We start from the raw sequence: 22,277 nt of genomic DNA on the forward strand, positions 1-22,277 counted from the left end.
GCCACAAACTGTGCTTATATAAGATGGTGAAGTTAATTGGTAAATGTTATGTGTGTTCTGACTGCTTCACGTACCAACTGTTCACCCCTGACTCCCCCTCTCCTCAGGCCTCCCTATTCACCGAGACACAAAAATATTGAGATTAGGCCAATTCTGACCCTACAGGCCTCTCAGTGTTCAAGTAAAAGGAGTTGCATGTCTCTTCCTTTAAATCAAAAGTTAGGAATGATTAAGCTGAGTGAGGAAGGCATGTTGAAACTGAATAGGCCGAAAGCTAGTTGAAATCTGCCAGCCAAATTGTTAATGCAAAAGAATGCAAAAGAAAGAAGGAAATTAAAAGTGCTACTCCAGTGAAGAATGATAAGCAAGCCAAACAGCCTTATTACTGATATGCAGGAAGTTTTAGTGGTATGAATAGAAGATCAGACCAGCCTCAACATTCCCTTAAGTCAAAGCCTAATCCAGAGCAAGCCCCTAACTCTCTTCAATTCCATGAAGGTCGAGAGAGGTGAGGAAGCTGCAGGAGAAAAGTCTGAAGCTAGCAGAAGGTGGTTCATGAGGTTTGAGGGAGGAAGCCATCTCCATAACATAAAAGTGCAAGGTGAAGCAGCAAGTGCTGGTGGAGAAGCTGCAACAACTTTCCCAGAAGATTCACCCAAGGTAATTCATGAAGGTGGCTATGCTAAATGACAGATTTTCCATATAGACAGAATAACCTTCTGTTGGATGAAAATGCCATCTAGGACTTTCATAGCTAGACAGGAGAAGTCAGTGCCTGGTTCCAAAGCTTCAGAGGACAGGCTGACTCTTGTTAGGTGTTAATGCAGCTGGTGACTTGGTTGAAACCAATGCTCACAGACCATTCTGAAAATTCTGCGTCTCAAGAGTTATGCTAAATGCCGTGCCTTGTCTCTAGAAATAGAACAATAAAGCTTGAATGACAGCACATCTTTTTACAACATGCTTTACTGAGTATTTTAAGCCCATTGTTGAGACCTACAGCTCAGGAAAAAATAAAAATTCCTTTGAATATATTACTACTCATTGACAAAGGGCCTGGTCACCCCAGAGCTCTGATGAAGATACACAATGAGATTAACGTTGTTTCCATGTCTGCTAACACAGTATCCATTCTTCAGCTCATGGATCAAGGAGTATTTTTGGCTTTTAAGTCTTTTTATTTAAGAAACACATTTTGTAAGGCTATAGCTACTATATATGATGATTCCTCTGATGGCTCTGGGCAGTCAGTTGAATACCTTCTGGAAAGGATTCTAGATGCTGTGAAGAACATACATGATTCATGGGAAGAGGTTGAAATATCAACATTAACAGGACTCTGGAAGAAGTTGATTCCAGCCCTCATGGATGACTTTGAGGGGTTCAAGGCAACAGTGGAGGAAGTAACTGCAGATGTGGTGGAAATAGCAAGAGAACTAGAATTAGTAGAGCCTGAAGATGTGACTAAATTGCTGCACTCTCATGATAAAACTTGCACAAATGAGAATTTGTTTCTTGTGATGAGCAAAGAAAGTGGTTTCTTGAGATGGCACTCGTGGTGAAAATGCTGTGAAGATTGTTGAAATGGCAATAGAGGATTTACAATATTGTATAAGTTTAGTTGATCAAGCAGTGGTAGCGTTTGAGAAAATTGACTCTAATTTTGTTTGTTTGTTTTACAATATTTTATTTATTTGAGAGAACAGAGAATGCAAGCAGAGATGGGAGGTAGAGTGGCAGAGGGAGAAGGAGAAGCGGACTCCCTGCTGAGCAGGGAGCCTGATGCAGGGCTCCATCCCAAGACCCCAAGATCACAACCCAAGCCAAAGGCAGACACCTAACTGACTGAGCCACCCAGGTGCCCCAACTGACTCTAATTTTGAAAGAGGTTCTGCTGTCAGTAAAATGCTGTCAAAGCCTAGCATGTTACAGAAAAGTTATACATGAAAGGAGGAGTCAGTTGATGTGGCAAATTTCATTTTTGTCTTATTTTAAGAAATTGCCGCAGCCACCCCAACCTTCAGCATCCACCACCCTGATCAGTCAGTGGCCATCAGCGTAGAGAGAAAGATCCTTCATGAGCAAAATGATTATGACTGAAAGCGCAGGTAATGGTTAGCATTTTATTAGCGATGAAGTATTTTTTAAGGTATGTACATTAGTTTTTTTTTTTAGACACGATACTGTCACATCTTAATAAACTATAATGTAAACAACTTTGAAACAAAATTATTATTACTCACTTTATTACAATATTCACTTTCTTATGGTGGTCTGGAGCTGAACCCACAGTATCTTCAAGATATGCCTGTATTCTCTTGCCTCTAATGTGCTGTCGAACCTGTCAAGTGAATTCTACATTTCAGACTTTGTATTTTGTGTTCTGCATGGTATCCTGTATGGTTCCTTTTTATACTTTGTGTTTATCTGATGAGTTACCTTTCTTCCTTTATTAAGTTCCTTAACACATTGATAGTAGCTGCCTTATAGCCCTTGTCAACTAATTCTAACATTTGGGTAGTCATGTGTCCAAAGTATATTGACTGCTTTTTTTTTGACCATAGTCACATTTTCTTGTTTATTTTCATGTCTTTTTTTTTTTTTTAAAGATTTTATTTATTTATGTGACAGAGAGACAGCCAGCTAGAGAGGGTACACAGCAGGGGAGTGGGAGAGGAAGAAGCAGGCTCCCAGCGGAGGAGCCCGATGTGGGACTCGATCCCGAAATGCCGGGATCACGCCCTGAGCCGAAGGCAGACGCTTAATGACTGCGCTACCCAGGCGCCCTATTTTCATGTCTAGTAATTTTTTATTGTATACTGAATGTTGTAAATATGTTTTTGTGACCCATAATTCTGTTTTCTCTGAAAGAGTGTTGATTCTTTGTTGTTCTAGCAGGCAGTTAACTGGCTGGACTTAAATTCCACACTCTTTCTCCTGCATTGGGCAACACCTGATCTCTTGCTCAGTTATTTCAGACATTTTAGCTGTTGCTTTTCGTTGGGGCCTCTGGAGTCTCCTGTGTTGTGTGTTCAGAGCTCAGCTAAGGATTGTGGTGGAGTTTACATATATAAATATGTCTAGGATTTTCTTCCTTACTTTCCAGTTGCTCTTCTAGCCCCAGCCTTCATCCTTTGATGCCACAAGCGGATGAGTGTGTTACTTCCCTCTTGAGTTTCATCTGCTCTACACAGTGCAGGGTGGTCTCTGCCCTCAGGCAAGCAGCCATAAAAAGGCAAATTTCACCTAGTATGGCTCCTGTTTCAAGGGTTGCCTTCTCTTTTCTTTTGGTTGCTATCCAGTGCTAATTTAATTTTTTTTTACTTTCTTTTTTTCAAGTTTTTATTTGAATTCCAGTTAGTTAACATGCAGTGTAAAATTAGTCTCAGGTGTACAGTACAGTGATCCAGCGCTTCCGTACGTCACCTGGTGCTCATCACAAGTTGCCGTCCTTCATCCCCATCACCTATTTCACCTATCTAGTGCTTTTCAGTAGTGGTTTTTACGTTTTGGCCAGGGTTTATAATTATTATTTGTGGGAGGGTTAGTCCAGTATAAACTGTTTCACCTTTCTGTAAGTCTTTCATGCTTTAATTTTTTTTTAAAGACATTTTTTTTTTAAAGCAGCTTTAGGTTTAGAGTAAAGTTGAGAGGAAGGGGTAGATATTTCCCATATGCCTTCTGCCCCCACACATAAGTAGCTCCCCCATTATGAGTATAATTTCTCCTTCAGCACCTCTGAGAAAGCATAATTTTTCCTTAATGTGACCCCTCGGGTCCTGTTGGTTGAGATTTGGTCACTGGCACCAGGAAGAGGAATAGAATAGCCATGGCTAGCTTGAATGAATAAAGAATAGGTAGTCCAGCAGAGAATCATCAGTTGAGTTCAGTTGGGGGTCTAATGGAGTGTAACATTGTGGGTTGGGGTGGGATAAGGAATTAGCAGTACTGGAGCTCCTGGGTGGCTCAGTCGGTTAAGCTGCTGCCTTTGGCTCAGGTCATGATCCCGGGTCCTGGGATCAAGTCCAGCATCTGGCTCCCTGCTTAGCAGGTAGTCTGCTTCTCATTCCTCCTCCCCTCTTGCTATCTCTCTCTCAAATAAATAAATAAAATCTTAAAAAAAATAAATAAACAGTACCTGCTGCAGGTGCTATCTCTGTGACTTGGCCTTCCCACCAGGAAAGTTAATATCCTGATAGATTTCTAAGAGGAGGAATGACACTTTTATAGTATTTCCACAGAGCTTGATGTTGGATCTTAGTAATATTTTATTCATGTACTAGGCATTAACTGAACACCTATTCTGTGCAAGGTTTGGGGAAATACCTGTTACATGCCCATGCTCAGCATTGGAGAAATAGCTAAATAAGAAATGGGTTTTGCCCTCAGCTATGGCTGACTTAAAGTCCAGTGGAATAGGGTGGCTAAAGTAATAAGGGGGGAGGATAGAGTTATTCTGTAATAATCTGATTTTAGGAAATTTATTTTTCTACAGGAAATGTGGGACATTTGGATTTGGGATATGAATTCATTTGAAAAACCACTTTGGGGTAAGTTGATAGCTGGGAGTGAATGACTTCAGGGTTACAGTTCTCTTTTCCTTGGGGCTTGTTCTTACAGCTATGGAGGTATCACACTTAATGCTGATGGGACTTTATGCCTCATATATACATAAGTGAATGGCTTATACTAAAATGCAAATTCAGTTATTTGAGAAATGTAACCATCAAGCATAGTCCCAGTACTAATTAATTAGTGCATTCATATCTCCTTAGGGAAGTCAATTTGAGGACTAGATGAATATCAAGTTTAGGAATAAAAAGGTTCTTATTATATGGGGTTTAACCTCCTTGAGCTCACCCGATAATCCTGTCATGTGGGCTGGAAATCACTCATGGAATTATTGTTGAAGATTCAGAGTTAAAGGTTACCTCTGAGCTGCTTTTTGCAGTACCCTGCTTGGCCATTTGAATAATCATTGCATCAGTACAAATATAAAAGTTCCTGATTTTTTGTTTCATCTAAGGAAGTACCTCTAGAAATACTATTTAATATTTACTGAGTGTGTGCTATGATATATGTGATGTGAATTACCTCGTTTAATTTAGCGAAATGGACTATAAGGTGGGTATGTTTTTCTCAAAGGAATGAAGAGCCCCTGGATTATGCAAATAAAAAGTAACATTGCTAGGATTGTTTAACTAATGAGTGTTGGAATTGGAATTTGAACCCAGATTTGAATTTCAGCATTGGGGTAATAGACACTCTCTTCTCTTTCAATATGCTGATTGTGTTGGGGATTCCCAAGGCCGCCCCAGGTTTAGTGATTGGCTAGGAGGACTCACAGTATTCAGCAAATAGTCATAATAACAACTAAGACTTCTTACGGTGAAAGGATACAAAGCAATATTGGCAAAGGGAAAAGTGCATGGGGTGAAGTCTGGAGGAAACCAGGCACAAGCTTCCAAGAACCTCTCCCAGTGGAGTCACACATGATGTGCTCTAGCAATGAATTGTGACAACACATGTGAAGTGTTACCAGCTGGGGAAACTCATTAGACTCAGTGCCAGTGTTTTTATTGGGGCTGGTGGCACCCTCTGCCTAGCATGTACCAAAATTTCAGTCTCCCAGAAGGAAATCAGGTGTTTTGCACAAACCATATTGTTTGTACAAATAGGTTAGGCACAGTTAGGCACACTTATCATTTAAGATAAGTTTTATATCAGTGTATGAAATTGCTTATTGTTTAAGTTACCAGATGCTAGTCAAGGGCCCACCTTGCAACCATGCCTTTCTAGGGATAGTAGTCTTGTGCCTGCTGTGTTAACTTTATCCTGTACATTGGTTTATTCATTTAAGCAGATCGTGATTATGATCGTTTAGCATTTAGAAGTAGGTATTATGGCAAACCAAATGTTTTAATGGTGTTTATTTTGGGGGGTGTCCCATGACTGCCCATTAGTTTTGATTTGTTGGACTCCCCCAGCTTAACATAATGTTGTACTCACGGCTAAGGTTTATTACAGCAAAGGATGCAGTACAGAAACAGCAGGAGAAAGCTATGTACAGGTGAACGCTAGGAACATAAGACACAAATGTTCATGTCTTTCCTCTGTGAGGATCACATGGACATGATTTTCTGTGGCCAGCCCTGGTGACTAAATACCGACCAGATACCAGGTGCACATCATAAATCTTGATGCTTACTTTAAACAATGCTGACAGCCTGATACGTCCTGACCCATTGCCTCTAACATCCTTACCCAGTGACTGTGAACATTCCACAAATTCAGTTCTCAGAGTTTGGCCAGGGGTCATTGCCATGGCTCCAGGCATCCCCCAGAGATTAGCAAGGCCTGAATAAAACAGACCTGCTGTGTTAACTCTTTCCTTATAGCATCCTATTGTGTTGTTGAATATAACATTTAATGCTGATACATTCTATAGAATATGATATTTTAAACTTAGAAAAAAAATAATATAGTTGCTAAATTTCACTTCTTTTAGATTATTTTCTTTTAGGAATTTATATAATAGTGACGTCTGGATTTACCATTTTTGTGTGCAACTATGTGTGTTATATATGCTAAAGAATAGTGCAGAAATATGAACTTTAAACAGTTAAGATATTACAGAGTTAACCTTCACTTTATGAAGGTCTTCATGTGAACACGGTGGGATTTCTCTTGTATGGAATTTGCAGGTGCACAGAAATAACCAGTTTTGCAGAAAAAGAATAACCCATAGTTTAAAAATTGGCTGATCCTGGGGCGCCTGGGTGGCACAGCGGTTAAGCGTCTGCCTTCGGCTCAGGGCATGATCCCAGTGTTCTGGGATCGAACGCCAGGATCATGCCCCGCATCAGGCTCTTCTGCTATGAGCCTGCTTCTTCCTCTCCCACTTCCCCTGCTTGTGTTCCCTCTCTCGCTGGCTGTCTCTATCTCTGTTGAATAAATAAATAAAATCTTTAAAAAAAAAATTGGCTGATCCTAAGATTTGAAACCAGTCTTTATTACTTTATCTATTGCTCTTTGAAACCTGTATTGTGTTGTGCAAAAAAGGCAAAGTAGATGGGGAAAGTTCCATGCCTGAAAACGAGAAGTTCTGAGTTAATGAAGTTAGATATGTTTCCTTATTGCAGAACTTCACAGAATCTTTAGGGCAGTAATATGCAGTATGAATCTCCCAGGGCATATAAAGTCTATAACATTTCCCTAACTTACTTAACCATGCAGTTTCTTCAGTAAGAACCCACAGGTATGAGTCCTGCAGTTGCAGTGTTCTTTAGAACAAAATAGAAGGACAGGGGCGCCTGGGTGGCTCAGGTAGTTAAGTGATTGCCTTCAGCTCAGGTCATGATCCCAGGGTTCTGGATCCAGCTCTGAACCCTGCATAGGGCTCCCTGCTCTGCGGGGAGCCTGCTTTTCCCTCTCTCTGCTGCCACTGCCCCTGCTTGTGCTCTTCCTCTCTGTGTCAAATAAATGAATAAAATCTTTAAAAAAGAGAGAGAGAAGAAAACCTTGTTGCAGAAAAGTTTAGTATCTTATTCCGCCTTCTGATAAAAACTGTTTAGAAACTTCCCTATCTGTCTGTCTTTTTCCTGCCAGGTTTCCTGAGTTGATGTTTCTCTTTTGTAATGTGAACGGTGCGGCTTTTAGATTGGAGTTTAACTGTGAGATAAGGGCTTCCATGGTGTGGATCATTGCCTCAGGCTTGTACCATCTGTGGTACCTGACCTGGTAATCAGGAATGTAGTTGGCCAAGACTCGGTAAATATCCTGATAGCATGGAATGAATTGTGATTCTCAAATACTGAAACTTTTTTTTTTTTTTAAAGGAACAGCAGTATAGTAGACATAAAAGGTGCTGTACATTAATTTTAATAATGATGTCATTTTGTAAGACATTTTCAGAATTTCTTTTTAAAGCATTTACAAAATATATTTATTTTAGAGAGAGGCACTCACACTAAGTCAGGGGAGGGAAAGGGACAAGCCGACTCTCTGGTGAGAGCAGAGCCCCACGAGGGGCTCAGTCTCACGACCCTGAGATAATGACCTGAGCTGAAACCAAGAGGCGGATGCTTAACCAACTGAGCTACCCAGGTGCCCCTGGAATTTTTCTTTTAAATGGCTCTTGAACTCATCACCAGCTTCTTTTCTGTGACTTGTATCATTTTTTAATTTAATTTAATCCTAACAGTAGAATTGTTCCACCATAGACATGTAAATTTTTAACTACTAGATTTCTTTTTTCAGTGGGTGGAATATCATTTTTAGTAATTATGGTTGCTATACCTAAGGAAGGCCAGTTGGTCAGAAGTAGCCACGGCCCTCCTCAAGAAGCAGTGCAAGGTGAGAAGACTTCTTTAGTGTATATGAAGAATTGTTATAAAGCTGTAAGTAAGACAGCAGTGTGGCGTAAGGCTAGACGGACCAGTGAAACAGAACACAGAACCCTGGTTTATGACAAAGTTTGCATTGGACGCACACCTTTAGTAAGAGATTGAACTTTCCACACGTTGTGGCAGGACAATTGGTTATCCACATGGGAGAAAGCGATGTTGAATCTCTACTTAAATATGAAAGGTAAAACTTAAAAATTTTTAGACATTAGAACATTATTTTTAATGATCCTCTAGATAGGGAAGAATTTCTTAAGACATAGAAAATGTAAACCAGAAAAGACACCTCTTACTAAGAAGACAAGCTATAAACTGGGAAAAGATTCTTGCTTTGCATGTAGCCGACACAAGATTAGAATCCAGACTGCACAAAGATCTTTACAAGCTAATAGGAAAAAGACAGAACAACCCACTGAATAGAATAGTGGACTAGACTTCACAGGCACATTAGAGAAGAGGAAATGGAATGACCAGTAATGTCAGAGACAGTGGGGAAATGCAAATTAAAACTACATTAAGATACCAGCTACACACTCACCAGATTTTCAAAAAATAAGAAAGTCTGACATCAGTAAGTGTTGCCAAGGATAGAACACATCCGGAGCTCTCATTTTGTTTATTGTTTTGCTTCAGCCACCTGGGAAAATAAATGGGTCATGTTTAGTCATATGAAAAATATGCATACCCTATGACCTAATAGCCTTATGTGTGTACTCCAGATCAGGGGCTGGCGTGACAACTCATGAGTTAAAAAAGGTTTCTAACATTTTTAAATTGTGAAAAAAATTTTGTAATTTGTAATATGGAAATTACATGAAATTTAAATTTCAGTGTCCATAAATAAAGTTCTGTTGGAATACTGTCACACTTACTTGTTTATATATCATTTATGGCTGCTTTTGTGGTATAGTACCAGAGTTGAATGCTTACACTGCACTTCTTGTGTCTTGCAAAGCCTAAAATATTTACCATCTTGCCCTTTGCCGAAGTTTACCACCTCTGCCCCCCTTACTCCTGCACGTGTGTGCCAGAAAATGTGTAGGAATGTTCATAACAGTACTGTTTGTAACGATAGAAACCTAGAAAGAACCACATGTCCATTAAGTGTAAAATGGATAAACTCTGGTGTGCTAAGCCAGTGGGATACTATTCAGTAGTGAAAACAAATTGATGGTAACTGCATGCAACATATGGATGGGTCTCAGGAACTTGGTATTAAAAAAAAAAAAGGCAAGACAGATTTTTCCATTTATAAGCAGTTCAGAAACAGACAAATATAAAGAAGGCATTGCTAAGGATACCAGTTGGGTAAAACTGTCAGGAAAAGAGGGAATGGTAAGTTTGGAATAGAAGTTGCCTTTGAGGGTGTTATACTTAACTAATGAATCATTGAACACTACATCAAAAACTAATTACGTACTATACAGTGGCTAACTGAACATAATACAAAAAAATAATGAAAATTAAAAAAAAAAGAAGTTGCCTCTGAGGAGCTGGGAAAGAGATGGTATTGGAGAGGGAGCTTTAAAGATTATGTTCTTATTCTTAAACTGGGTGGTGGATACATGATACGTGTATGTTGTATTGTGATCCTTTATTTCAGTGATGTTCCTTCTACATACTTTTGATAGTTCTTATATTTTTGTGATTTGGAGTACTAAAAGGTATCTTTTCAAATAGTGTAGTTTGCCTCATGATGTACAATGTTTATAACTAGTAGAAGGGAACCTCATCAGTAGACCAGAACCTATTTGATTTCACCTGTAGGTCTCCTCCTCTTTCCTCCCCTCCCCTCCATATCCCAGGTGTTCTGGTTGTGTCAGGAACCAATTTCAAACTCTTCTAAGCAGAAAAGGGATTAGTAAAAGGACTACTGCTCTTTGCAGAAGCTAAGGAAGAGTCAGGGACTTGGTCACCATCAGGACCCTCTGCCTCTTGTTCTGTATGCCTCTGCTTGGACTCATTCTCTTGGACTGCAGATGGGCTTTCTCCATGTGTTGGGCTGACTGCAGAGCTACATGCATAGCCTCCAGTTCTGTGACTTGAGAAACCAAGGGGTGAGGTCCTGTGGTTGGCCTGCCTAGGTCACTTGACTATCTTCTGGCCAGGGGGCTGGGTCTATTACCAGGAGAAACCTTTGGGGGACGGCAAGGAGAGCGAGGGTCAGCATCATGAACCAGGAAGCCCCCTTGGTTTGTATCTATTTTATGTCTGTTCTTTACATGTGCATCAATGTGTGGCATTTGACATAGCTTTGTAAATATCAAGGCTAGTTTGAAATGACCCATAAGACATTTGATGTTGCCTAGAACATGATATTCAGTAGTTGGGGTATAAGAAGGGTTAGAAATGTCTGTTGAACATATTACTTAAAAGAAAAATCGAGAAATACAGCACCACCACAAATACCTCTTTTGCTACCCTTTTATAGTCACACCAGTTCCTTTCTTTTCTCCCTGATAAGAACATTCATTTAAGACATTAAAATGTTTGAGTCAAACTAGACATTACAAAGTTGCTTTAAGACATATCTGCTGTATTCCAGATGACTGGGAGGACACTTAACCAATTGGTAGTAGTGTTTAACTGGGATGAGGGTTTATAGGTGGTTTTCTTTTACTTTTTTGTTTGCCAAGTTCTTTGCATTGAGCATATACTACTTTATAACTAGGAGAAATATTAATTTTTAAAGATATTGCTAGAAGTTAAGTCAGTTTATCACCTTGGAAACTGATATTTTATTCAAGATACTGGTAAATTTTATGAGAGTCTTTACTATGACTACCCCAGATGATAAACATGTTTCCCCGACCTCTAAAGTTGGAGTGACACCTGGGAAACAGAGAAAAAGAATATCCAAATTTATGTGGAATGTGGACATCATTTTGTGTAGAATTTTTAGACTAGTTCTTAGCTAATTTTTGTTAAATACTCAGAATGAGAGTATGCTGATACCTAAAAATTGGTTCATGTTTTTGGCTGGTGAATGAGTCTTCTCAGTGCCAAATTTTAGTAAGTAATCACTTGACAACTCAAAGACAGTGGGAGAAATGTTGGCCTTAAACACTTCACTGGAAGTGGAAACTATAAAATTAAAAACTATGCAGGACTAAAACCATACTTACATCAGCTAGTAGGTAATAGGCCAGAATAGCTGTGACTTTGTTTTGACAACTTTGGCTTCAGTTATTATCTTTTCACAGATTTACTTTTGTTACTGGTATAAGGTAAGATCTAAATTTATTTTTACCATATGGAAAGCCATTTGTCCCTCTATCAGTTTTCTACTCTGATTTGTAGTAGCACCTGTCCAGTTTTCTGTACATGTATGGGTTTGTTTTAGAGAACCACATGGTTTTAGATTCTTCTGCTGTATTATAAATCCAGTCCCGAAAAGCTTCCTTGTGTTTTAATTAGAATTGTATTAAATTTATAGATTAATTTTGGGAAAAGGCTATTTTTTTCCTAGCCATTAGTTGGTTGTTCTCTTATGTCCCTCAGTAAAGCTCCACAGCTTTTTCTATGTCTTGCACATATTTTGTTAAAGTTTTAATTTTTTTTTAAGATTTGTTTATTGGAGAGAGAGAGAGAGCGAGAGAGCACAAGCAGGGTGAGGGACAGAGGGAGAAGGAGAAGCAGGCTCCCTGTCGAGCAGGGAACCTGATGCCGGCCTCCATCCCAGGACCCTGGGATCATGACCCAAGCTGAAGGCAGACACTTAACCAATTGAGCCACCCACGCACCCCCTTTTTTTTTTTTTTAAGATTTTATTTATTTATTTGACAGAGATAGAGACAGCCAGCGGGAGAGGGAACACAAGCAGGGGAAGTGGGAGAGGAAGAAGCAGGCTCATAGCAGAGGAACCCGATGTGGGGCTTGATCCCATAACACTGGGATCACGCCCTGAGCCAAAGGCAGACGCTTAACCGCTGTGCCACCCAGGAGCCCCTATTTTTTTTTAAAGTTTATCCCCAGATACCTTAAGGGTTTTATAGCTATTTTGAATGTGATTTGTCTTATATATTCTGAGTAGTTATTACTAGACAAGAGCATGATTGTTATATGTTCATCTTATATATAGCAACCTTTTTTTTTTTTTTTAGATTTTATTTATTTATTAGGGAGAGCACAGAGGGAGTGTGAGAGGGAGAAGCAGACTCTCCACTAAGCAGAGAGCCCAACGCCAGGCTTGATCCTAGGACCCTAAGATCATGACCTGAGCCAAAGGCAGGCAGACAGCCAACTGAGCCACACAAGCGGCTCCTTGCATTCAAGCAACCTTGATGAAGTCATGAATTAGCTCTAATGGTTTATGTGTTTATTTCTTTTAGAGTTTCTGTATAGAAATCATGCTGTCTGCAGATAATTTTGTCTTTTTCTCCTTCTCATCCTTATTCCTTTTCTTGTCTTATTGCTTAGACTTTATTATGATGTCAAAGTGAAGTAAGGATGCATAAGTCATCTTACGTTACAGAAATCCATGACAAGTCAACAGCCCTATCATTAAGTATGTTTACTGTAGATTAAAGAATTTTCTTTCTAAGCCTTTTTTGTTGTTGAAATCCTATATTGATGAATAATGAATTACCTCCAAAGTTAATGGCTTCAAACAATAGACATTTATTGTCTTGTTTTTTCTTTGGGCCAGGAGTGCATGAGTAGCTTAGCAGGGTGGTGTTGACTCAGGATCTTTCAGGATATTGCATTCAGAATGTCAGCAGGAGCTGCAGCCATCTGAAGGGTTGATTGGGACTGCTTTCAAAGAGGTTCATTCACTTCCATGCCTAGCTTGATAGTACTGCTTGTTGGTAGGAGGCTTCAGTTTCTTACCATGTAGACCTTTTTATAAGGAAGCTTAAGTATCCTTCTGACATTGGTGCTGGCTTTCCCCAGAGTGAGCTGAGAGAGAGCTAGGAGGACGTGTGTTTTATGACTAGCCTTGAAATCATGCACCATCACTTCTACCGTATTCTGTCGATTAGAAGCAAGTCACCAAGTCCAGCCCCATGCTAGGAGAGAAATGACACTCCACAAAAATTGTTTTGCATATTGATTTTTTAAAAGTCTGCTGCCCCAGTGATGTTGCATAGGAGCAAGGGCTTCTGTCCATATGTCTTTACCTTAGACCCCTCCTTTGGGCCCCAAACTTTTGTATCCTTAGCTGTGGTTAATATCTCTTTTTGAAGTTATCAGGGTTACCTGATACTTAACATGTCCAAAGTCAAACTTAAGTTTCTTCCTGTCTTGCTTCTTCTTTCCAAAAATTTGTCCTGTTTTATTGGTCCCTGTTTCTTTGTCTGGCACCACTCTGCATCCAGTGGTATAAGCCAGGATTTCCTCCTCTTTCCCATCTAATTTGTCCCTAAATCCTGTTGAGTTTGTCCCTGAATACCTCTTGAATCTGCCCACTCTTACCACCTCCAGTTTTATCTCACATCACAGTTTCCTCTTCTTTTGTTTTTGATCCCTTGACCTTTCAGTGTTGGGCTCCTTCCTGCTACAGAGCCCTTGCTACTCACTGCCCCCAATGCTTATTTTCCCCTCAAATCATGTCTTCCTGGGAAGCCTTTCTGACAAAGTCCGATCTTTGTAATACAGATGTTTGTATTGCTGTGTACCGCCCTTCAAAAGTTACCACCAGTGAAATTTTATGTATATGTGGCTGTTTGACTAATCCCTGCTTTCCTGGAGCCAACTCTAAATTTCATAAGGGCACAAGGGGTGTGCATTCTGTTCATTTTTCTATTCCGTGCATTTGACACATTCTCTGTATTTACTGAGTTTGTGTGCATTGAACGAATTAATAAGTGAATGAATATGTTTGATTATGGTTCTGATTGGGAAATAGATTAAACAGAATATATAACTGGTAAATAAAATAATTTAGCCTCTCCTTACTATGTTAGAGGATGATTATCATATTTTTAAGTCTTTTCGTTTTTCTGGCAGAAGTTCCAGCTACATATTAAGTCTTGAGTAGATCTCTTGAAACATCCCGTCTCTCCTACTTCTGCTGGGTCATACGATGCAGTTAGTGATCCTAGGAGCCAAGGGTACTGTGTTCTTGTGAGAGGAAAGACAAGCACTGTAATGTACCCAGAAGTCGAAAGCTTTAGGTCCAAGGGAATGAAGCTTCCATTTTCTCCTAAAGGTAATGACTGTCAAGGTGTCTTCTTAGGCTTGAAATTTCTGGAGAGCCTTGGTTAGAAGTATGAGGGGTAGGAGAAAATAATTATTTAGCCCTAGAAAATAATGATCAGTTTTGGGGGGAATTTGGCAGTATGACATGTAGGGTCGGATCAGAAGTTTACTGATATAATTGATCACTGTACATTCACATAAATTCTGATTTTATAACTTTTAAAATAAATAAAGCAGTCAAATGCATTTCAAATGGAAGGTTTTAATCTATTGTGAGTTCCAAGATAAATTCCGGTATGTGTCATTTGAGGAAATGTACACCCTTTGTCTCCTTCTAAAATCGACATTGTTTCATTGAAGTATGCCCCCATATTTATCTATTTTTAAGGGGATTGAAGTTGAATTCACAGAAACTCACCCTTATAGCTGTAGTTGTATAAGTTTGGACAAATGGGCATAGTTGTCTGACCACCACCACAGGCAAGATATGGAATGATTTCATGATCACAAGTTCCTTCACTCCACTTTTGGGCAGTTCTCTCCTTCCTCCGCAGCCCCTGGCAACCACTGATTGATTTCTATACCCATAGTTTTGCCTTTGCCAGATTGCCCTTTAAATGAAATCATGCAGGATACGGTATCTAGCATTTTTGTGACTACTTTCACTTAGCATAATGCTTTTGAGATCCATCCATATCATTGCATATATATCAAGAGTTCTTTTTTATTGCTGGGTTAGTATTTCACTGTTTAACGTACTACAGTTTGTTTATCCATTCACCAGGTGACGGACATTTGGATTATTTCCAGATTTTAATGGTTACAATTAAGCGTCTATAAAGATTTGTGTATAGGTCTTTATGTAGACATATGTTTTCCTTTCTCTTAAGTAAATAGCTAGGAATGGAATCGCAGATTCTTGTAGGAAGAAACTGCCGAACTTGTTTTCCAGAGAGGCTGTACCATTTTGCATTTCCACTGGTACCATATTACAGTTTCAGCTGCAGCAGATCCTAGCTAGCACTTGGCGTTTTTCTTTTTCCCTTTAGCTGTATAGATTGGCACCTAGTGGTGTTTCACTGTGGTCTCAAATAGCAGTTCCCTAAAAGCTAATGATGTTGAACATCTTTCCATGTGCTCATTTGTCATCTGTATCGCTTTTTTTGGTGACAAGATCATTCAGACCTTTTGCCTCTTTTATTGGATTGGGTTTTTTTAAATTGTATTTTGAGAGTTCTTTACCTTTTCTGGATACAAGTCATTTATCAGCTAAGTAATTTGTAAGTATTTGCTCCGAATTTGTGACTTGTTTTTTATTTTCTTTTGAAGAAGATTATAATTGTGAAATCATTTTAATCAGTCTTACGATTTGTTGAGAAAACTTTGCCTAACCCAAGGTCCCAAGACTTTTTGCCTCCCCTTTATCCTCCTTTCTGCCTACGCCTCCTGCTTCCTCCATACTCCTCCCAAACACATACATTACCCACGGCATTTCATCTTCAATTTTTGCGTCTAATTGTGCTGCCTTGAAAAATTAAATAGGAATGAATACAAAGTAATAGAGATTTGCACTGAAGTAATCTGGGTTGTAAGCTTTAAAAAAAATAATCAGATTTTCAAGAGCATAAAGTTACTTTTGAATTTCAGATACTGTACTGGCAGTCAGATTGTTTGCTTTGCCAGTGACCGAAAGAGGTAGCTTTTCATGTAAAGTAGCTCAAAATATAAATTTATATCTGTCTAGCTTTCCTGGCAAGAACTATTGTTTCATGAGGCTGTGCACTATAATGTTTTTGGTTCTCCCCTCACCATGGTTACCATAGTCATCAGTAGTCCTCACTGCATGTGACACAATATCACATATTGAGTAAGTACGATTTTGGGGCAGGAATATGACAGTAACATAACATCCCTGTTCACTGTTCAGTCAGGAAATATTGGTTTGATGAAAGAGCAAAAGTCCCAGAGAGAACAGAGCACAGATAATACATTGTAAGTATCACTTAAAATTTTTTTTGGGTGCTTTTCAGGTTGCTGTCGAGCAGCCTCGTGAAGTAGGCAAGACTTATTATATCTTTTTCGTAGATAAACTCGTTGGCCTGGCCTAAATTGTCCAGGTAAATACCTCTGCTGCCCACCATGGAACGTAAAGGTGCCCCTTGAGAAGCTGCTGTGTTGCCCATCAGCCCAGTCCTTCAGACCATCTGCTCATTTGGCTTTCATTGTGAGGCACGTGTGCAAAGTGTGTGTTTCCTCTATCTACTTCATCTGAATGCACTTGGCTTGTCTCCCTCCTGGTCAGCAGTGACATAGGCCTTTGAGCTTCCGCGACTGCTGTTCATCAGAATGACTCCCAGCCTCTCTGAGGTCCCTCAATGTGCTCCAGAGCTCCCCAAGATGAGCTCCTTATGTAGCAGGAATGTTACTAGTCAGACTATCCCAAATGACTTTCCAAATTTGGTGACAGTTTCTCTAGTCATCTTCTCATGATATTTTAACAGATTGAGGGGCAGGGGTGGGGGAGTAGGAACTAAAGATCAGGGAAGTCTGTAAAAATACTGTCAGAGCCAGGAGTAGGTCTCGGATCTTATCTTTTCTTCTCCATTATACTTTCTTTCCCTGAGTGCTGGTGACCATTCAGTGTTTTTAGAATGGGATTCAATAGGAGAGAGATAAGAATTAGCCCAATAAACAGCTGTAGTACAAAACTAGGAGAACTGTTGCTCCTTGGGACCTGGGAACTGAATCTGAGTGGTCGAAGTGGACTGAGAATTGCTGGTTTCTTAAACTCCTGTGGCAACTAACAGCTTAGCATTTTTAATACAGCAGTCGAATAGAAGGGAGTTAAGCCCTGTGTGTTTGATGGGTATGAGATGATAGCACACTATTGTTTTAATTTGCATTTTCCTAATTACACTTAATTGAGTGCTTTTCCACATTTATTCGCTATTCAGGTTTGCTTTTTGCAAAGTGCTTGTTTATATCCTTTACCCATTTTTCTATTGGATTGTTGTGTGTTTATTTGTAGGATTTATTTGTACATTCTTTTTTTTTTTTAAAGACTTTATTTATTTATTTGACAGAGACAGAGACAGCCAGCGAGAGAGGGAACACAAGCAGGGGGAGTGGGAGAGGAAGAAGCAGGCTCATAGCGGAGGAGCCTGATGTGGGGCTCGATCCTATAATGCCGGGATCATGCCCTGAGCCGAAGGCAGACGCTTAACCGCTGTGCCACCCAGGCGCCCCTATTTGTACATTCTTGATACTATTAATTTTTATGTATTTTACAAGTTTTTTTAAGCCTGATTTTTAAATTTATTCTGAATAGTAAAATTTCATGTGCATGTTAAATAATCTTATAGTTCATTTTTAAGGTTCTGATATTTTTAAGTTAATCTTTTATTCATTTTGTCTCTATAGGTTATGAACGTGATTTCTGATGAAACTGGATTGGAATAATTTTCATGATCTTTGTATATTTATATATATATATTTTAAAATTTTGCATTTGACTTAAGTGCCATGAGAAAATTTGCATATTGCAAGGTGGTCCTAGCCACCTCCTTGATTTGGGTACTCTTGGATATGTTCCTGCTGCTTTACTTCAGTGAATGCAACAAATGTGATGAAAAAAAGGAGCGAGGACTTCCTGCTGGGGATGGTGAGTGATATTTTATAATAATACATATTTTTTAAAAAGTATATTACTTGTTTGTTCACTAATTTGGATATTATAAAATTTTAATTTTTTTAGATTAATAGTAATCCCTGGCATCCTAAATAATGACAATCATATAACTAACAGTTTTCCAGTGGGTTTGTCCATTGGTTAAAATATTAAAGTATCATGTATAGAATTGCTAAATTCATTATTTGTGTTCAGTGTTACACGTGGTTAATTTTCTGCAAGTTGTGTTACCAAGTAATGTGGGGAAACTAATATCAGCTGTTATTAAACTAATAATAACTAATAGTTGGAACCAACAGAATTGTATGGCATTAGTTTAATGCCAGCAATGCTGTGTTAAAATTATAATATCTGGTATCAAAAGACGTTTTTTCCTTGCCTTCCCATCTCAGTTTTAAGGGAAATCATTCTAGATAGATGTTATCTGGCGAGTTCTTTTTGTTAATGCTGTGGATAGCTCCAGTTAGCACTTTGAGGGCGGGCTTTTTTAAAGATGAGGCCGTATAATAGAGGCTGCAGTAAGATTGCGGTATTTGGTATGGAAAAGAAAGGAAACACAAATATGAAGGACCTGGGTTGGAAGTACTAACATTTTTGTCAGTGGAATGCCTGGAAAATTCAGTTTTGAACTCCTTGTGTTCAACAAACAAATGTTGCCTTTTTTTTTTAATTATTTTTATTTTTTTTAAACATTTATTCATTTGAGAGAGAGCAGGCACGGGCACAGGCTGAGGTGGTGGCTGGGGGGGTGCAGAGGGAGAGAGGAAGCTGACTGCACATGCGCAGGCTGGGGGGGAGGGCAAAGGGAGAAGGAGAGGGGAAGCAGACTCCCCCCTGAGTACGGAGCCTGTCTCCGGGCTGGATCTCATGACCTTGAGGTCATGGCTTGAGCGGATATCGAGAGTCCAACACTTAATCAACTGAGTCACCCAGGTGCCCCCCCCCCCTTTTTTTTAACATAATCAAAATGACTTTGCATTATGAGTCAATAATTCAGCTGTTCTGGGGCGCCTGAGTAGTGCAGTCGTTAGGCGTCTGCCTTCGACTCAGGGCGTGATCCCGGCGTTCCGGGATCAAGTCCCACATCGGCCTCCTCCGCTGGGAGCCTGCTTCTTCCTCTCCCACTCTCCCTGCTTGTGTTCCCTCTCTCACTGGCTGTCTCTGTCAAATAAATAAATAAAAAATATTAAAAAATAATAATAATTCAGCTGTTCTGAGCTCTGAACTCTCTATGATTAATTATAGAAAATCTAGCTGTATAGTGATTCTACTATTTTTAGGAATTATATGTGAATGATTTGTTTTAATGTAAGCTTTGAGTATATGATCATATTTAAATTTTTCATATTTTTATAATGAGAGGACCTGGTTGCCTGAAGTTTATAATCTAAAAATATTTGTTTGTATTGGTTAACTGTGCCTAGTTACTGTAATTTTTGTAGATGAGATTGCTTAACCAGTCCTATTTATTTCTTCTTGGGAAATTTGCCCAAAATTAGGCTCATTGGCTAGTACTGGGCTATAGTAATACCTAGACTAACCCCTGACTTTTTAATTTTCACTTTCCCCTTAAGTTTTAATAAAATATACTTTAATTCAAAGTCAGCCTATTAATTCGCTGACTTTCCTGCTTTACTCTATGGCTCTTCTGTTTAGTAACCTTGTTGGGTGACAAAATGCTGCCTCCTTAACTGTTGTTAGAACTATAACTCTTGTCTACAGTTTACTCAAAGTGTGGGTATTACCATCCACCAGTAACTCACATACTCTTTTCCCAAATAGAACAGATTAATTTACCCTTCCACTTTAATTCATTGTCATTGATAGTGGGAGTTCTATTTTAAACGCAAAGACAAGAAAAAGTAAGAAAGTAAGAAAGAATTAGTATGTGAAGATCTACTTGGTGAATGTTTTTTTCTTTTTTTAAGATTTATTTATCTGTTTAAGAGAGCGAGAATGTGAGCAGCAGGAGGGGCAGAGGGAGAGAGAGGGAGAGAATCAGACTCCCCACTGAGCGCAGATTCTAACACAGGGCTCCATCCCACAACCCCTAGGTCACGACCCAAGTGGAAATCGAGAGTCAGATACTCAACCGACTGAGCCACCCATGTGCCCCATTGGTGAATGTTTTTAAAACTCTGATATATGCTAGGCAGTGTGTTAGGAGCTAATGATCCACAGCTCAACAACAACAAAAAATAAGACAAAATTCCTTCCTTCAGGGAACTTACAGTCCAATAGGAGAGGAAGAATAATAATAAAATACTAATAGGATAAATAGCATTCTAGAGATGTGCATAAGAGCAGAACGGAAGGAACATGTGTCGGAGAGGGCTCAGTAAGGAAATAATGCTCATGTTGAGCAGTGTCAGGGTGAGCAGGTATTTCTTAGGTTGGATGAATAAGCAAGGGAAAGAAGCATGTGCAAGATAAGCAAGTGAGAGAACAGAATTGATGGATAGAGAACGTGAGGAAGGAGCACAGATGAAGCTTGGGAGGTTAGCAGAGGCCATATCACAGAAGGCCTTTTATGGCATGCTGAGGGCTTTGAATTTCTTTATAGGCAGTAGCATGCCATTGAAGGCTTTTAAACAAGGGAGTAAGTAACCTGATGGGATCCAGACTTTCAGGAGAAAGCTTTTGGTGGTCATGTGGCTAATGTACTAGAAGAGACAAGCTGCAAGGATGTTGTGACAGTTTAGAGAAGTTCTTGGGGCCTATACTAAAGTGATACTGAAATAGAAAGGAAAACAATATATATGAGAAGTATGTCAGTGGTGGAATTTATATAACACGGGGAACTGCTGAATGTGGGTAGTAATAAAAGCAGAGTTTGAGATATCTTTCAGGTTTCCCTGTTTGATGAATTGGCAGGAGGGTAGGCCCCCAGAGGTGGGGCAGCTTTGATGGAAAGTGGCAGGATGAGCTCGGTTGGAGGTATTTGACTTGGAAGTGCTGGTAGGGATGTTCTACAGAAGACAGTTGTTCAAGGTGCAGAACGTAGGTGGTAGTGTAAGCCTTGTCTGTGCAACAGACTGTGCCAGGAGCATGTGTAGACTTAGACAAGACAGACCCAGTGTTGGAGAGCTTCCTGGAGGTCAGTAAAGGAAGAGAGGCTTCTCAGGAAGTCAGAGGTGGAAGGGGCTGCCAAGGGGAGGGCGGTTATGAAAACCCAGGAGTGTTGTTTGTCAGAGATTTTACCTGAGATGAAGGTAAGGTGTTTCTTTATGTTTGGTAATGCAATTTCCTTTGACCCTGGCGGGTGCCACTTCAATACCAGCAGATTTGATGTCCCCATGAAGGAGTAGAGATGCAGTGTAACTTACTCTCAGGAAACTTCCACACAGAGGAAAAAGGGTGTTGCATGGGCGCCTGGCTGATTCAGTCAGTGGAGCGTGCAATGCTTGCTCTCGCGGTTGTGAGTTTGAGCCCTACATTGGGTAAAGAGATTACTTACAAACAGAATCTTAACAAAAAGAAAAAACAAAGAAGAAAAGGTGTCGTGCACTCAAGGAATGGAGGCAAAGTCGCATGTATGCGTGTATTTTTATGTACCGTAAGGGGGAGGTTTAAAATACAAGGGAAAATGTAATTACCTGAAGGAGCACTTTCTTAGCAGATGAGATAGTGAGGTATCAAAGCCATAAGAAGAGGATTGTATTTGAAGAAATTGCCAAGGTTAGTACAGTCCTGAAAGCCACCGTGGCATGAGCATCAAAGACAAGAAGTGGCTTTTATACAAAGTACAAAAGTACTATGTAAAGGAGAAATGGTCTGGGAGTAATAGCGTGAAGCTGTGAGCCCTTGTCGGGACCTCCTGAGAAAGAATGACCAGTTCTCCCAGAAGAGGTTTGTGAGGCTAGCGGGCTCTGGGGGAGGACAGACTTGGGTTAAGTCCAGTGGAAGGGGCTTGTGTGTTGTGCAGAAAAACGATGAAGAAGCTTTACAGTGGCCACGGCGGGGATCTGGGTGTTTGGTGGGATGACTGAGAAGGAGAGGAGGACAAGAGAAAGGGACTGAGCAGTATGCCTGAGGGTGAGGAG

General features: G+C 39.8%; 1 protein-coding gene across 1 annotated transcript in view; it reads left to right on the top strand.

Moving 5' to 3' along the window:
* The first annotated feature begins 515 nt into the window (after positions 1 to 515).
* Positions 516 to 22,277, top strand: part of GALNT1 (polypeptide N-acetylgalactosaminyltransferase 1) — an 85,710-nt gene continuing 63,948 nt past the window's right edge. Inside the window, exons 1-3 of the mRNA XM_034643160.1 lie at positions 516 to 660; positions 4,496 to 4,550; positions 17,967 to 18,207. Of these exons, the coding sequence (XP_034499051.1) occupies positions 18,069 to 18,207 (139 nt within the window). The 5' untranslated portion in view covers positions 516 to 660; positions 4,496 to 4,550; positions 17,967 to 18,068. The remainder of the gene's footprint in view (positions 661 to 4,495; positions 4,551 to 17,966; positions 18,208 to 22,277) is intronic.

This window comes from Ailuropoda melanoleuca, chromosome 14, assembly GCF_002007445.2.
Source record: "Ailuropoda melanoleuca isolate Jingjing chromosome 14, ASM200744v2, whole genome shotgun sequence".
In the NCBI taxonomy this organism is placed as follows: Eukaryota; Metazoa; Chordata; class Mammalia; order Carnivora; family Ursidae; genus Ailuropoda; species Ailuropoda melanoleuca.